This window comes from Petromyzon marinus, chromosome 25 (assembly GCF_048934315.1).
Source record: "Petromyzon marinus isolate PM22_M1 ecotype Great Lakes invasive population chromosome 25, UKy_Petmar_22M1.pri1.0, whole genome shotgun sequence".
NCBI classification, from domain to species: Eukaryota; Metazoa; Chordata; class Hyperoartia; order Petromyzontiformes; family Petromyzontidae; genus Petromyzon; species Petromyzon marinus.
In genome coordinates this window covers 6,909,788-6,926,905 of record NC_133691.1, presented here as the reverse complement: position 1 = coordinate 6,926,905, position 17,118 = coordinate 6,909,788, and the positions used below count along the sequence as shown (strand labels likewise).

General features: G+C 47.9%; 1 protein-coding gene across 1 annotated transcript in view; it reads right to left on the bottom strand.

Moving 5' to 3' along the window:
* The window catches only part of LOC116945893 (A disintegrin and metalloproteinase with thrombospondin motifs 18-like), a 108,354-nt gene extending 91,640 nt beyond the window's left edge, over positions 1 to 16,714 (bottom strand). The window contains exons 1-3 of the mRNA XM_076069668.1: positions 15,831 to 16,714; positions 13,501 to 13,591; positions 5,122 to 5,471 (exon numbers count right to left, since the gene is read on the bottom strand). Of these exons, the coding sequence (XP_075925783.1) occupies positions 5,122 to 5,471; positions 13,501 to 13,591; positions 15,831 to 15,989 (600 nt within the window). The 5' untranslated portion in view covers positions 15,990 to 16,714. The remainder of the gene's footprint in view (positions 1 to 5,121; positions 5,472 to 13,500; positions 13,592 to 15,830) is intronic.
* Between the last annotated feature and the right edge of the window lie 404 nt (positions 16,715 to 17,118).

The following is a 17,118-nucleotide window of genomic DNA, read 5'->3' as shown; positions in this document are numbered from 1 at the left end:
AGGCCTTCATCTAACACTTGACTACCAAACAGCTGTTATTGCTGTGGTCTGGGACTCTCATTGTTGTTATTTTTGCTGACGTGGCAGAGCTTGCGCTTAGTGTTGAACGATCTGCAGTAAATTTCGATTTAAAGCTTTCGTGACTGCAAGGATTCATCTTCTTTGGTTCTTTCGGTAAAGTCACCACGTAGAATGAGAATAAAATAATAAATTGATAAAATAAAATAACACAATAAAAATTCTCACGACGTTTCGGCCACAACACAAGCGGCCTTCATCAGGTGAAGGGACGAGACTGTCTGGTAGGACAGCGCTGGAGTGAAAAAAGGCACGCTCAGATCACGACCTTATTTTATTCTCATTCTACGTGACTTTACCGAAAGAACCAAAGAAGATCTGCAGTAATTTATGTACTTACGCAATTTGTACTATTCCCTAGTTTGCACTCCTGTCGTGTTTTTGTATTTGTTTGTTTGTTGTTAACGTGCTGTCCCCCTACTGGATATCTGTTGAAAAGAGCTTCATAGCTCATCGGATTCCTCCAGGAAAAATAAAGATTCTCATTTTTTTTTTAAATCTCACAATTCAAAATTCAGCAATAGATGAAGGCCTCCTCCTGTCGCATCGGTCAAGGCCTCTTTGACCATACTTCACCACGCTGATCAGTGCGCTACTGAAGGGGGAAAGGCAGAACAAGTTCCGATACGGATTGCCACTGCTTTTAGCTGTGGCCGGAAAATCGAACTCGGGTCGCCGGGTCCGTAGAGCAATGCGCTTACCAACGTAACACCGTTTCACTCTGCAATAAATCATTAATTTTTAAAGTACTACATGCATTCACGATATATTCCCCTACTTTGCGCTTGAGGTAACACACACACACACTGTGTGCATGGAGATCCATTGCATGAGCCCTCTTCAAAGTCGCATGCTTGTTGTCACGAATTTAATGGCCCACAAATAAGCCCAAACAAACCACGCTCCATTGTACGTTAGTTTCCTTGAGTCGAACGCGCGACTTTCATTTGCATTGTCGACACTGCGCATACACCGGTCTCGCTGTGGCTTGGTGACTGGCCAAGTGTCCTCTAGGCAAAACGGGTTTTTTTTATTCTGCAGCCAGCATTCGTCAGCCCGAGGGTCATTTGCGACTGCAGTCGAATGGCAAGCAAAATGAGCAGAGCTCGCGTGTGCATTAATGCAGCGCGTTTAAACAGCAACAGCACAGGTGTGCTGATGGAGATGCCAGATGAATGTTTTAAATTAGATTTGTATGCACCTGTGTCGTGGTGGTGGTGGTGGGTAGGGGGGGAGGGGTGAGCGGTGGAGTAGTGGGTCGCGTTACGAAGCTGGTAACTTGGGTTCAATTGCCCAGGTTATGACGAGCGTCAGTGGGGAGTGCCGTCTGAACCTTTCCCTGGGCCTCCTCTATGTCAACTCAGTTTTTAATGAGTACCTGGTGCAGTGTGTAAACATCATCACTGGGGAGACAAAGGTGGCTGGACGTGCTGCTGCTGCTGCTGGCTACACCACCCTGTCGTGCCGTTCACGTATGGAAGGAGTGTGTGGGAGTTCGCACATCATGCCACGATCCCCTGTGCCCACGTTTCGTTCCTAATCCCACAAATCCGTACAAAATAGCAATTGTACCCGGACTCTAAAACCAGAAAAAAATATCGTAATGCCCTTTTGTTTTATTTATCCATTGGCTGCCAGTTTCGTTCTGGCAGCCACTCGTTCACGTGCACATCTGCCTTGCCTGATATAGTGCGGTGACATTTTCCTGCTCAAGCCCGCGGGTATTTAAGGTGCATTCGAAAACTCAATGCTGCGCACCTCATTTTTTGCTCTCCCCCCCCTGTACGAGCGCTACAGGAATCGCGCAGACTTCTGATTCGCACACCGTATCATTGAGGATCATTATTGCTGTGCAAGGTTTTCACCGTGGTACGTGTCTAGCTCTCTTCGGCAGGAACCGACGTTCGCAGCGCGGCGGGCGAAACATCAGACATCAGGCCGAACAACACGAGGCATAGAACCTGAAACCACATGGGGGTGAATATCAAAAATCTAATTTCTGAGATAGCGTGACGGCTACACTGTGCTTATTGGAGGCTCCGTCTGATCTTCAGGGTGCTCTCTAATTATGCAACTGCAATTGCAACAACAACAAAAAGAGCTGCCACAACCGCAGGAAGAAAACAACATGTTGCTCAGAATGCCAAAACTTAACACAGCTGGTTATGTTTTAGACAACACTGTACTGTAGTGGATTCTGAACGAGAGTCAAGTGTGTCACTGCTCAAAACAAGAGTGGGATGGTGCTCAACTCTGCTTACAGCGCTCAGACCACGATAAAAGAAATTCCGCATTCATATGGCGGAGGGAAAATCTCTCCGTGAGAAAACTGATGTTGGTTTCCCGCAGTGTCACAAATTGTATCGGCCACACAGAGGTGACCGCTTGGGTTGACCCCATCAAAGTTGCGCGAGTGACCCCCTGCAGTGAAAATAACGGTTTGTATTTTCCCACATGCCAGCATTGGTATTCATTCTGTGAGCGGCGTTCATAAATATCCATACAACTTTTAAAATGCTGAATTATTTTCCAAGAAACACCCAACTTAATATCGATATTTATGGAAAACAAACAAGTTTCAGAATGAGTTGTGCATCATTTTGAAATGTAAGATGTTTCCTCTATGGCATTGTCCTTTAGTGGATTTACTGTTGTTTTTCACATTGCAGGGGCCTTTTATTTATTAAAAGAGGCATAAATTATAGGGTTGACCTGTTGCCTTTGTGTTAGGTGACTAAAAGGCTAAATTAATAATAATATTGTAAACTACTTACCTTTAAAAGCCTCCCCCGAGTCTTAAGACTTTCTGTCAGAAGGGTACTGCATTGAGAGGTTTGGCAACTCCGTAAATGAATGTTGGCAACGTGGGAGGAAACCAGAGTACCCGGAATAAAACCAAACGTATGAGGGGATAAACCTAAGTGGACCAATGATCCAAGATTATCACGTTTACAAAGATGTTCTTTTCACGGGCGACTGCGTTCATCAAAATTCTGACTGATAAAATCTCCTCGCCGGTTGATCAAACCTTTTCATGACCAAATGCAACATCAGCACGCGACGACGAATTTGCTCAAACTGCTTCGAGCCCCATCGTGGGGGTCGAGCTGCGAAAATTGAGCGGAATAAATCTGTGTGTAGACCAAACCCATTGTGTTGCTACCATATCCTGGAGCTTCAGATGCCTCACAGCACCTGGTATGCACTGGTGGTCACCCATCCAATCACTCCGCAGGCCTAACCCCCGTTAAGGTCTCCAATATCTGATGAGGCCAAGCACGTTCAGAGCAATGCAGTCTTAAGTTGAATACTGACCAGTAGGGGCTCACAGCAGCACGTGGAATGCTAAACTTGGTTTTAAAAAGGAAAAAAGTCACAGGAATAATTATTACGAAAGTCCTTTTGAAGACTTTGCAGAGTGCTACATTTCATTTTCTGAAATATGGAGGTCAGTATGCCAGGCCCTAAAAACAGAGGGAGTATGTTATCTGTACACCCACACTAGCGCACCAAGTTCAAAGGGGGGTACACTTTCTATAATGTTATACATTCCAAACACGGACTTCCTAATTTACAATGCCCAAAACATGGGGATACGCTTTGTAAAAATGTCATGCTCTTACATAATGGTGCCTATGCTCGAGTGCGGGAGACAATAATAACTGTAGAGATGTCAGATAGGCATCGGAAATCATCTGTGTTGATCAAAGCAGCCCAGGGGCCCTTATGTGGACGAAACAAGATTGAACACGCCCATGGTACACTTCATGCAGAATTGTAGCACTGCAAGTCGGCAGTTTTTTTTGCCGAGTTTACAATATGTTTATTTTTCCAAGTAAACGTTAACACGGCCTCCTCGACATTCTCATTACTTCTGCCCAAAGACAGGATTGCTGTTGTCGGAAATTTCTTGGGGGGAAAAAAAACCTCGCATGTTGTTAAGCTAAACGTGCTCTCAATTTGCTAGCCAACCCCTTGGAGTAGAATTTACAGATCTATCAACCACAAACCAACATGCGTCTTGGATAAAATAATTCCAGGGCGTTCTCTGGATTGATTTAAGGGACCATGTTCTTATCCATTTTGGGGCTCAGGGACTCGCCAATCGACAGCACCTAGCCAAAACAGTTATTTAATAACACAGGCCCCAAGGGTTAATGGAACTTTTTGTAGAGGAGTTACTTGCAGCGGGTTTATCCGCATATATCTGATCATCTTTCGGACTGTCATTAATCATTCAGTGTGAGCAAGAAATGATAATCATCATAGATATATATGGGCTTAAGAGTCACCTGTTTCAACCATCCCTGCAATCCACAACAACACATGGACAATCTCAAACAAGCACACCAATAACGAATGAATGTGTGCATTATATGAATATATAACGATATATCATCACTCCTGGATGAATAAAACGAGCACCACTTTGTGGAGAGTCAACAATAGTCATTACACCATAGGAATGTGGAATATCCCCCACTGGATCACAGACAACAATAGAGATGAATGCTACCCAAATTGACTATTCGAACAAATGCTTTGTTTTACTTAACTATCAAGAGACAACTCCTGAAAAGGAGAGCAGTGGTGCAGTGCTTGACGTATTTCGCTATGGCTAGTAACATCTAATTATGCCCATCCTATCCAGAATATTTGAGACTAAAACTGAATATTCCATGTTAGAAAGCCAGCCGGCCAGCCAAAACTTCAGGCATTTTTTATACTTCATGACAGTCAAAAAAATAATCCTATTTTATTTTACTTAACCCGTTATTCATTCAGTGATGAAATCGAGTGAGCAGGTGGTGCAAATGCGCCAGGGTCCACAGGCCAGAGAGGGGCACAGGCACGAAGCCTACACAGAGATAGGTACCTGAGGGCCATCCCCCTCCCCATGCCAACCTTGCTCACGCTACAACGTTCATCACATATGTTCACACAAGCGACAATGTAAACACCTCTACAGCAGAACTTCCCGTCACCCCACAACCCCCCCGCCCGCACCACGACGCGCGTAGCCGTTGCTCGGCAGCTACTGACCAGCCCGTCGCACGTCGAGACGGCTACGGAGGAGCCCTCCATCCCGCGGAGCCTCCCCTGGTAGTGACAGCTCCTCTGGGCTGGCGACACGTCCACCCGTCGGACCGCAGCGCCGGACGACGACGATGACGACGACGATCCGTCTCCCAGCACCGTCACGGTGAAGCCCGGCGCCAGCAGCCACGGCGAGGGCTCCAGCTCGAGGCTCAAGTCCTGGCCCGATCCCAGGAGGCGGTAGCGCAGGAGGACTTCGCCTCCGGACGTCCCCAGCGAGCGCTTCTGCCGGCCGGACGAAGGGTCGAGCACGGAGCCGTCGGCGTCAACCTCGACCGGGTGGACCAGCTCGTAGTCTGCAACAAAAGGGTCAAGGTCAAGAGGTCGCGTTCGACGCTGCCACGCATCACCAATCGCTTCCGTCCCACTGGCAGATCGTGCCGCGTCCGAACGGTTGACGTGGCACGAGATCCGAGGCGGCAGTCTCCCGATGAGTCGAGGTCAAAGGTCAAAGGAGGTTGTCGTCCGCAACGTTGTGGATTCCGTGACAGCGCAGCCATTGCCTCTTTCCCTCTGCAATATCACAACGCCTGACCTCCAATGTCTACTCATACAATAGCAACATCATCGTCACCACCACCATCTATCTGGCTGTGGGTGTCACTCTTGTTAGTTATGCAGGGACCGTTTTGACAGGACCCACAGTATCCCACAATCTGGCTAGTAATTCATAGAATCGTTGATTCAAATTGTTTGGTTTCTTCCTGATGCACGTATTGAATCGAGCACAGTCGAAATGGATTATTTAAAGAGAATTAAAATTATAGGCAACTGATGTAACGCTTGCTTAAGGTAATGGAGCATATGAGGTTATAAAATGGGATTTAAAACAACCTTGGGAGACATGCAAACCGTGCAGGAGACACAATATCAGAAGCAAATATTTAATTCAGATTAAGGCACGGGATGATGACAATCCACGTCTAGGGATTTGGCCTTCCCCTTGGTTCCAACTCACCGGACATAGATACCTGTACAGGGACTACTCTACTTACGACCGTTCGACATAGATACCTGTACAGGGACTACTGTACTTACGACCGTTCGACTTACAAACTTTCAAAGATACGAACAAACCTGTCCGTATGTCCGGTCGCCTGTCCGAACCGAGAGTCGTAAGTTCGACCGCCGATAGATGGCGGTGGAAGCATCTACATCTACAGAATGAGAAGAACCAGTGGCATCTACATCTAGAGGAGATAATACAATTTTTAAATCCATTCCCGGTGTTTAGACTATATGCCTTACAACATGTTTGAAATCGACAGTAGTAAAGTTGGACTTAGGAACAAATTGACTTCCGAAGAGACCTCTGGAAGTTAACTGGTTCATAAGTAGAGTCCCCGTATTGAATACCTGTATTGGTAAGTTCACTACCCTCCATCCTGCACACATCTCGCCCATCGCAGCCACCTCCTCATGATTACATATATCATATTATGAACTTCCAAGTTGCTAACCCTATCCTGCCATAACCTTCTGGTGCAACCGATGCGTGCATTTATTTTAATTGTCCAATAAGCATATTTTGTATTTGCTTTATTGGGGAGAACAGAGGTCTGGTGGTCTGCGCACCATGCTCTCGACCCACAGACCTGGGTCCAATTCCCAGCCTTGACTAAGATCAGTGGCAAATGAGATCTCACCAACACGCACTGACCAGCCCGGTGAAGTATGATTAAATATCACCCATGACCGATATGTCATGGAGAAGCCTTATCCATGAAGTGGATTGACAATGGGGAATTATTATATATATATATTTTACATATCACAATAAACTAGATTTTGAAGAGCGGCCAAGATGATAAAAATCAAACACATATAAGTCCTATGTCTAAGAAATAACGCAGCACAAGGTGTCAGCCCCTCATCGATCTCGGACCAGTAAATTAAGCATCGTCTCGGAGCAAGTCAAACTGTTATTGTGTAATGGATGGACTGGCCCCCAGGCATAGGAATGTGGATTTATTTCCACTGCCTCAGGACCACCAACTGATAGGAGCACCATGCAATGTTCACTTGAGCAGAAGAAAAAAACTACTTTGTTCGCGTGTACAATAAACGGAGGCGTGAGTTAGTTTGTATCCGTAATGCAACTCACCAATGCATTAGTTTAACTGATTCAATAAAATTCGCTTGCTCACAAATAAATGTATGGCTCTCCATGAAATTGTTCTTATTGAGAGTGCACTCAAAATATGGGAATGGCACATTTGAGATTCTGGTGATAAAACTAAAAAAAAAGTATATTTCATACTGTTAAGTTGAACACGTCGCTCTTAAAATGCCTGCTCAATGCCAGACAGCGATAGAAAACAGCTGCAGTCGGATGAGAAGAGTGGGATTCAGGCACCAAGTGAAACCCAGTAAGATGTGCTGCGGCCAAACAACGGGACTTGGAAAAGACAATAGAATTAATAAACCGAACATGGGCAGCAGTTATTGAAGAGTCACTTCGGAATTGTACAGACAGGTCCTTCCCACGGCATTGAAACCAGCGCTGGACATTCATGCCCACTTCTTATCCCATCACAAGTAACATTACTAACATCAGAGCACATTGCCGTACGCAGGAAAGGAATAATATAATTCGTTTTCAGCATCCAAAATCAAAAGGTCTCCCAACTCAAATGGGTGTGCTTATCTTGGTTGGGTGGGCTTATGCCAGTGATGTAAATACCACATTCCTGTGACAGGTCCCTGTTTATACACAGGACAAAGCGATGACGACAACAAACAACAATGGTATTCTTTATATTCAGTTTAAAGGAATGGTGATATTGATGAAACCCTGACGGGGATTTAAGCGCGGCACTTTCACACTGTCAGTTGAAGCTCTCCAATCACAGCACCAGGTTAATGCATTCACTTGCCCGAAAATGTCAATCACATTTACTTTGGTATTTCTGTTAATGATTGGGCATTGAAACTGCATTGATAGACTGTGTGTTGGCCTCCAGTGAACACTGACCCCTGTTACTAAGTAAAGGGTACAACATATAAAAAAATATACATAAAGATCCCCCGTATAGCCTCAACAGACTGTTTGGGGCAAGTGCAATTAGGGAGCACCTATGAATTCCGGCACGGTACACGAGAAGGTGGGGGTGGACAGCGCCACGCCCGACCACCTTTGTCTCTCCAGTGGCGATGTTATTACACACTGCACCAGGTACTCATTTGAGGCTGAGTCGACCTAGGGGAAGCCCTGGATAATTATTGCCACTGGCGTTGGCCGTGAGCGGGAATCGAACTCGGGTCACCAGGTTCATAGCGCCGCGCGCTAACCGCTGCACCACCACTGCGAACATAGTTTAAACACACACATCTGGTGTCGTTAACAGTGGGTAATGCTCAGAAAATAATACACGATGACTATTTAATAATTTATCACTATCAGTTGTGTTCTTCGGTTTGATGTAAAACAGACTTGGATCCAGTAAACAGATGTATAATAAGACTTGGATATCGACTTAAACGTCCGGCAGACTATAGAATCCTTGAAGCAAACTGTCAGGACCGTTTCAACAATGAAAACATCAAAAAGTGGTAAACAAGACAGCCACACATGGACAAACAGAAGACATTCAGAGTTGCATTAATCGTCAAAGTCATAAGCGCATGGCAAACAAAGCCCTGTAAACTAACTGAAACCCCTCGTTTGAAAGGGCACCCTAAAAATGAATCTAATCTCCGAGTGACAAAAAAACTTGCTCGGTGTTTATTTGCCTCTGGCAGTCCATAAAGCAGTCGAGCGCCAATTAATGTGATCAGCAGGTGGAGTTTAAAAGCCGACGGGGGAGAAGGCAAACTGCATGGCCACGACAACGACTCAAGCGACGCTGACGATGCCAACAGAAAAGCGTCGAGGAGCGGAGGCACGCGAGGGGGTGGGTGGGGGGGCACGCGAGGGGGTGGGGGGGGCACGCGAGGGGGTGGGGGGGCACGCGAGGGGGTGGGGGGGGCACGCGAGGGGGGGGGGCACGCGAGGGGGTGGAGGGTGGGGGGCGACAGCGCGATGCCATTCGTGTCTCGAGGAAGACGGGCCGAAGAAGTCGCGGACACTGGCTGGCCAATTGTCGAGGCACAGACACACAGACACACACAGACACACAGCCACACACAGACACACACAGACACACACAGACACACAGACACACACAGACACACACACAGACACACAGACACACACAGACACACACCTCAATGTCTTCACTCGTCAGCACGTGCCATCGATTCGTCATACTCGCTTGTCACCGACGCCGTTGAAAGGTGCCACAGAACCGCCGACATCAACCCCCGGTCTTCCTCTCCTTTCGTGTGGCCGATGCACAGCCACAATTTCACATCTCAGGTGGGCGCGCCGGATAATTACCGCGTCGGGAGCAGCAATTTGTGCATCAGGTATCCGCAAACCGCCGTCGTTTGCGCGGATGCAGTTCAGGGTGGACCGTTAAGAAACCCACAATAATATTTCACCTTCGTTACCGCTCCACAAACCAGCGGCGTGGAGCCTCCGCTCCACGGGGCACGAGAAGGATTCCCTTGACCCAGCGCGATCTCGGCACTCGATGGGTTGGTGGCCCAAAAGCCAAGGCCGCTCAATCTGGAACTTATTTTATCCCGCGGGGATTTGGGCCCCACCCCGTTATTAGGCAACCCCGATTGGCACGGTTGGCTACGTACGGTGCGAAAGAAGTTTAACGTAGATACGTACACATAGAGGTGTTTCATGTTGTGTTGTTTGTTTTGAGTGGGGGGGTAGCGGTTAGCGCGCTGCGCAACGAACCCGGCGACCAGATGTTCGATTGCCACTCACGGTCAATACCGGCGACGATTATCTTAACCCGTCCTCCGATACTGACATTAACATTCTAATTTAGGAATAGGTTTTACCCTTTTAACTGGCACAAAAACTGACACCTTTGTTCAAGGCATCATGTTTGCAATAACCACAACACAAGCAGTCAAAATGCAAACAAAAAAGAGAACTCTGATAACATGATGCCTTGAATAAAGGTGTCAGTTTTTGTGCCAATTAAAAGGGTAAAACCTATTCCTATATCTTGTTTCTGGCAAAGGAGGTCTCATAATGTAATATTCTAATTTTTCACATTAACATCACTAGCCGCCTCCCCTTCGTTTATAACCCTTAGGCTACACCCATTTCAAACCTTTAAAAGAGTCTGCCTCAGCAGCTTGACTCTTTTTTCCTCCTGATGACGACCGCTTGTGTTGCGATCGAAACGTCGTAGCTTTTTTGTTGTTACTTTATTTCAATTTATCTACGTGACTTTACCGAAAGACCCAAATAATATGAATTCCTGAAGTCTCCAAAGCTTTAAGTCAAGAGATAATGTGTTGTTACACTTTTATATATGTTTAGCTCCTCTAGATTGTTCTCTAGATTGTTCTCGAGTGAAAGCCCCCTATACCAGCAGTGGTATGAGCAATCTGTCTGTTTGTGTGTGTGTACTTTGTTGACTTGTGAGCAGCAGTGCCACGGTGAGCACTCTGAGCTGAACCGGTCCTGGGCCTCCTCGAGGTTGATGTGTAAATATCACCACTGGGGAGACAAAGGCGGCCGGGCGTGGTGCTGGCCACCCACCTCCTATCCCGTGCAGACCTTCATAGGTGCTCGCTAATAGCACTTGCCCCAACAGTCTGTTGAAGGCTATACGGGGGATCTTTGCATTTACTAGACGTATATACAATTGTACCGAAGCGTCTGCAGTACTTAGAATAGCGGGCAGGTGGCGCTGTAGATACAATGCACAACTTCCTGTCACAACGCTGTGAGTTAAACTCCAAGTTGGTGATCGTGTGTCATCCCTTACCGTGTGCTTCTTAAACTTGTTTTCGCACCCTACCTAGCCGAGCGTCCTGCATCGGAGTTGCGGTACTGTCACTTTGTGGGAAGTTAATGGTGGTTTATTCTCAGGAGAAACCGGGCCCCTGCTGTGGGAATGTGGAATTTCCACCCTTGGCTTCAAAGACCCAAGACAGGGATGAGCCCTTTCCCGTTTACCATTTAAGCAAAGAGACAACTTGGGCACGCGTCAACACTCGAACGCGCACGCAAATAAGCAAGGTTTGTCACGTAAACAGAACATGCCAATGCGTGACTCGTACAGCACACCGGTGTGTTGGAGAGTAAACCCACAACATGCTAATTGTCTGTGTTGGGTAGGGCGAGTTTAACGACACACTTAAATGTATGCGATAATACCCAAAAACCTCTATTGTAGATAATATTGGTCGCGAAAGCCTACGTGTTAAACAAAGTGAATTCATAAGGGGTGCTGCCACAGTGGTGTGACGCTTAACAACACCGGACTTGCAATCCAGGGATTGTATGTAGATATGTATGCTGCCACAATTATTACGAAATCGATTCGATCTCCTGGTGCAAGCAGTTGAATCAGGAGAGCAATATTCTTAAATCCTTCCCCACCTCTCTCCACCTAGCAATATAAATAGGTACACACATGCGTGAATACTCCCACCTCTTCCAATACGTCTAGGCCCGCATGGAAGAGTAAGCCAAAACACCCTCCAAAAGAGAGTATTGCCGTGAGCCCTCTTCTGCCCGGCGGTGATTGTTGGCAGGCAATTGCAGGCCTGCACCTTTGCCCCGCTATTTTCACTTCACAACAACCCAAGCCTCGCTTGCAAAAGTTGCTTTCATCGCTAATCGGCTCCCGCCTGGTTGTAAACGAACGTTCACACGTGCACGCGTATGCAAGTAGTAGCGCGTGCGTTAAGGTGAGCGTGTGGTGGTCGAACAAGCACTCTGTAATAGAGTTACTGCATTGCCTTTTCGGGTCAAACGGGCAATCTGTAATAAGAGTACTGCGTGGCCATTTCTGTGACTCCCTCTCCTGGCTGCAAAGGGACATTTGCATCTCCGTTCTGAAATGCAAATGTCACGGAAGGACTGCAGTGTTCCAAGAAGCATCATAATTCCGTGTATTGCATGAAGCAATCACCCCTGGGTCAAATACACACACTTTGAACGTGGCCAAAGCATAAATCGCACGAAGGCTGCTGCTGAATAAGGACGCAGGGAAAAGTTCAACAAAAAGCATTTCAAGCAGGGGGTTTTGTAGTGCATGCGCGCGTTTGTGTATATGTAAGTGTGGGCTTGCAGAAAACTCAATGTTTTTTTCTCTCTTCTTCCTCAATTGAGAGTGGAGATCGCAAGGATATCCCATTGTTAACGTAAAGCCAACGCATCGCACGTCGCTCGCACGACACAATAATAACGGTAATAGCAGCAACACCAAAACACAAATACTTGGCATGCACTTCAAAGCCAACGACGGGCCTTTACAAAAAGTGCCAATCACCTCCCCACCACGTGACGGTGCAACGGTAGTGACCAGACTTGCCTCCCATGAAGCAGAATCAACGTGTGTGCACGTGTGTAGCTCTTTTGAAGAGCTCTCCTTCAGTGGAGGCCCTTCTGCCAGCAGTGGTATGAGCAAGTAATTGCAGGGCTGCACCTTTATCTTCTCCTGACCATGTGTCTGCCTGTTTGTGTGTGTGTGTACTTAATTTACTTGTGGGCTGCAGCATTGCCCCGGTTCGCGCTCTGAGTTACAAAACCGGGGAACCGAGTTCGATTCCAGCTCAAGGCCAACACCAATGACGAACATCTGAACCGGTCCTGGGCCTCCCCTCGGTCGACTCAGCCTTAAATGAGTACCTGGTGTGATGTGTAAACATCACCACTATGGAGAAAAAGGTGGCCGGGCGTGGTGTTGACCACCCACCCCCCTCGTGTGCCTTCATATGTGCTCGCAAACAGCACTTTCCCCAACAGTCTGTTCAGGTTATAGCACGTAACGTTCTGGATCAGAACGTTACGTGCTACAGACTCAGTGACCTGCCATGTGCATTATTGGCAAATGTTGTCTGAACCTCTCCTAGGCCTCGCTTATGTCAGCTCAGCCTTGAATGGATAACGTACCTGGTGGCAGGGCCACTTAGTGGGTGGGTGCAAAGGGGGTCATTTGCCCCCAGGTCTCACGCAACGGAGTGCCCCATAATGGCCCTGGGGTTTTTTTATCGCTAATGAATGAGGGGCCCACAATTTGCATTCTGCTCCCGGGGCGTCATTTGAACCCCTGGTCGGCCTCTGCCAGGTGGGGGTGATATGGCCAACTTAAAGCAATGAGACGACAACGTTTACCCGTGCCTGGTGCTTTCTTGTGGTGGCACCTGCCCATGCTCGCTAACAGTCCCCATGCATCTGCATTCTGTACGGAGAAACAAGACACGTGTCTCTCTGTGCGTGGCACTGGCGGGTAGGGCATTTACCTGTGCCAAGCCCCAGGCTTTCATCCGCTAAGAAATCTTCGTTGCTGTGGGAGGGGTGGCTTCCTACGTCCGTGTCCTTCGAACCCGTCGTCTGAAAATCAGAAAAGGTAAGCGACAATTGATTGGATAGAGTATTGCACATTTTAAATACTGCAATAAAACGAGGCCTGCTCCTTCCTCCTCTGACCTTCCTTGCACGTCCGATTATCACAGTTGGCTATGTACGGTGAGAAAGAAGTTCAACATACATACATGCATGCTCTTCTCTTCTAAACAAGCAGACAGTATCCGCGAATACGCCTCCCCTTTTCTCGGTCGTGCACATGTGCCCTCGTTTTGAAGAGCGTCTGGAAATTTGCGGTTGCATTTAGATGCTACGCAAATCACAATTGTTTTGCATCAACGCAGCAAAAAAACAAAATAAACCGAATGAACTTTAATGTTTATGCCAACAAACTCGGTTTCAAAATCTTTGTTTAATGAAATGCTGTCATCTCTGGGTCATTGTTGCCGATGTGGTGCGTCTTGGGTTGTTGTTGTTGTTGTTGAGGCACGCAATCGTTGCACACAGTTCAATGTGCGCAAAAGTTTAGACGTTATTCCAAAAGGGATTTGCGAGCGCTTATGTTTTTAGGGATCCTTTGGGAGTCTAGACAACATTTTGTTGCATTAAAAACGTGCAGATTTACAGCTGCATCGTCAGCGTGCCATGGTCAATCCACTGCTGGATGAAGGCTGCCACTACCTCTCATGACCCTGCGATGCCGTAATCCACCGAACAACCTGCACGTGACCTGATTTAATCACTCCATCTCCCAACCGCACGCCCTCTTGGATGTGTTATGCGTTACATTACCTTAGAAAATTAATACCTCAACCTCAACAATGTCTTATTTTTCAACGCATCTTTTAGGGCATTAGCATTATCACTATAATGCTTACAATAACCCACATAAAGTGCTTCCAATACATCGGTAACTAAATACAAAAGGCCATCAGCAATCATATTAGCAGCAAATAAAAGCGTATCCTTCCTCAAACATGAAATGGGGCGGCAATCTTCTCGTCTGGCGAGCATAAAGCCAGCCGTGAAAACTCCACATTCCCATGGCAGGTATTTGTCCAACGGTTAGATCTCCCCAATATTGACTTCCCATAGAGTGGTGGTTACTTTATGTATCCCAGGTATACGTTTGCGAATAGAGGGCTCTTAACATCACTAAAACGAAAATCGGCAACAAACGGTATAAGCCCCTAGATTGCACTGGCGAGGAAAGGCAATCAGTTTGGATGCCGAACTTGCGAGCCAAGCTAGCCCGAGCCAACTCACCAACCACTAGGAATGTCCCTCTCATTGACAATGACCCGATCCTGACCCATACCCAAGGCAATTCACAAAAGCCACTTACTTTCCTCTTTTAATTTCGCTTGTCGGCGGTGCTGTTTCACAGCGCCACCTGCTCGGATATTGGATTTTTACAGATAGGTACAGGTGCAGCCCTGCAACTGCTTTCTCACGCTATTGCTTGAAGAAGGGCCTCCATGAGAGGGGGGTTTCTAGATAAACGAAAAAAAAACCTCCTTCGGATGGCACCTTAACCGATTCCACGCTGCGCGAGCCAGACATCTTGGGAAGAGGTTGGCAATACCCACACTCTACCCAAGCCACATTAACCTCCCGATCGACTTAACTGCGGTATTGCGCATTTATCACCACCCGACCTACACACACACACACACGTATACTTATAGAGCATGCAATCACAAGTATACAAGGTTAAGGAACAGCCCTGCAATTTTGTTTAATGCTGGCCGATGGGCTTCCACTTAGCGGAGCTCTGGGGAGACCCCCACGGGTAATCTGGCCTACTCCTCCACGCTGGCCGGATGTCTTTGAAATAATACATTGCACGCATTAAATGGCATCCCTTTGGCCAGCTGAAGACAATGGGAATCATCGCATGTGCCACGTGCGCGCATGACATTGCGCGCACGTGCACAGGAAAGACGAGGACCGTGGACAAATCCGTATACACACAGTAGAGACGTTACCTACGCATAGACGATATTTAAAATAAAAAAACCGGCGATGTCACGCCTGCACCTGCAGCAAACATTTCACACGTGTCACGCCGCCCATCAACCCCACCGCCGCCTTATCCACACCGCGCTCACGATACGCCGCCGAAATTCGCGTTCAAACATGCGACATGTGCATGCCTCATGCGCAACGTACTCACCACAACTCTCCACCCATCCCCCCACCGCCAACACTACCCCCCCACTGCCCCCTCCTCTTTCCCTATTCATCCGAGGTCCCAGCCACTTGCCTGAGCATTTGTTCCATACGCCTGCCACAGCGCGACCAGCAGCGGCAAGAGCAGCAGCATCATTAGCACCAGCAGCAGCGCGTGGCGTGGAAGACGGGCAGAGGTGATGCAGGACGCCTCCGGGATGGGCTGATGGTCTCTCTGATCCGAGGTCCCCATGGAGCGATAAGGCGCAGACTTGACTCAGGAATCCAACTCTGGGACTCGACTTACAGGCTCACGCTGGTGCATTGATGATGCCGCCGCCGCTGCTGCTGATGATGATGGTGTTGGTGCTGATGGTGATTATGGTGGCGATCAGTGGTGGTGGTGATAATGATGAAGACACCGCCGGCATGAGTATGTTCAATTTCAAGATCGTCGTCGTCCAGCGGTGAAGACAAGAAGTCCCAGGCCGTTCGGCTTGGGGCTCTGATGCTGCTGCTCCTGCTGCTGCTGCTTCTGATGAAGAACATTGGTGGCTGGGGCGGTCTTCAAGGCGATGACACCATTCTGGCCGTGGTGGCCCGGAGCGCCCACCGACAAAGACGCGCATCCATTCAGCGCCTGCGATTTACGCATTCATAGAGCCCAGCAGTGGTCCCATGCTCGGTCAATTTTATCGCCCGTTGTAACACACATAGATATATACGTGTGTGTGTGTGTGTGTTGGCATGTATATGTTAAAGTACATACATTATTGTTTCCTTGCCTGTTCACTTTTCTCTGTCTAGAGCACGCGGCGCGCGAGCAGTTGCTAAGTGCCCTCGGAGGCAATGGAAGGCGGCTCTGTTTTCATTAAGGTCGCTCTCTCGCAGACTCGAGGAACGAACTCCCTTTTAATCACGCAGAGCGTGGTGGTGGTGGCTCATCCCCTCCCTTGGTTTTGCGGCTTGGTATCCACACCCACCAAAACCTTCTCCCTCCACCCGCCCCCACAACCACCCCCCACAGCCTCTCTTTAGCCTCCAACCCAACACCCACACACACGCACACAGCCATCCATCCACACACACACACGGAGCTTAGCCTCCCACATGCACCCCCCAATGCACCAACCCCCACTCACTCACCCACCCACCCTTATCCCTCTTACCAGTGCAATCTATCAAACCTCTTGCCTCGCTTTGATTTCTATTGCCCGTGTAGTCTCACTGAGCCTGCTCAGCTCCTCAATTACCCAGGGCCGTGCAGCGAGCCAGCCTCTTAAGGAGGCCAGAGTAAAACAAGTCTGCCAAGTGACCTAAAGAGTCTGTTAATTTCAATAACTGCTGACATAATTGCGTGCCAATGACTGGCAGTCCTAAAA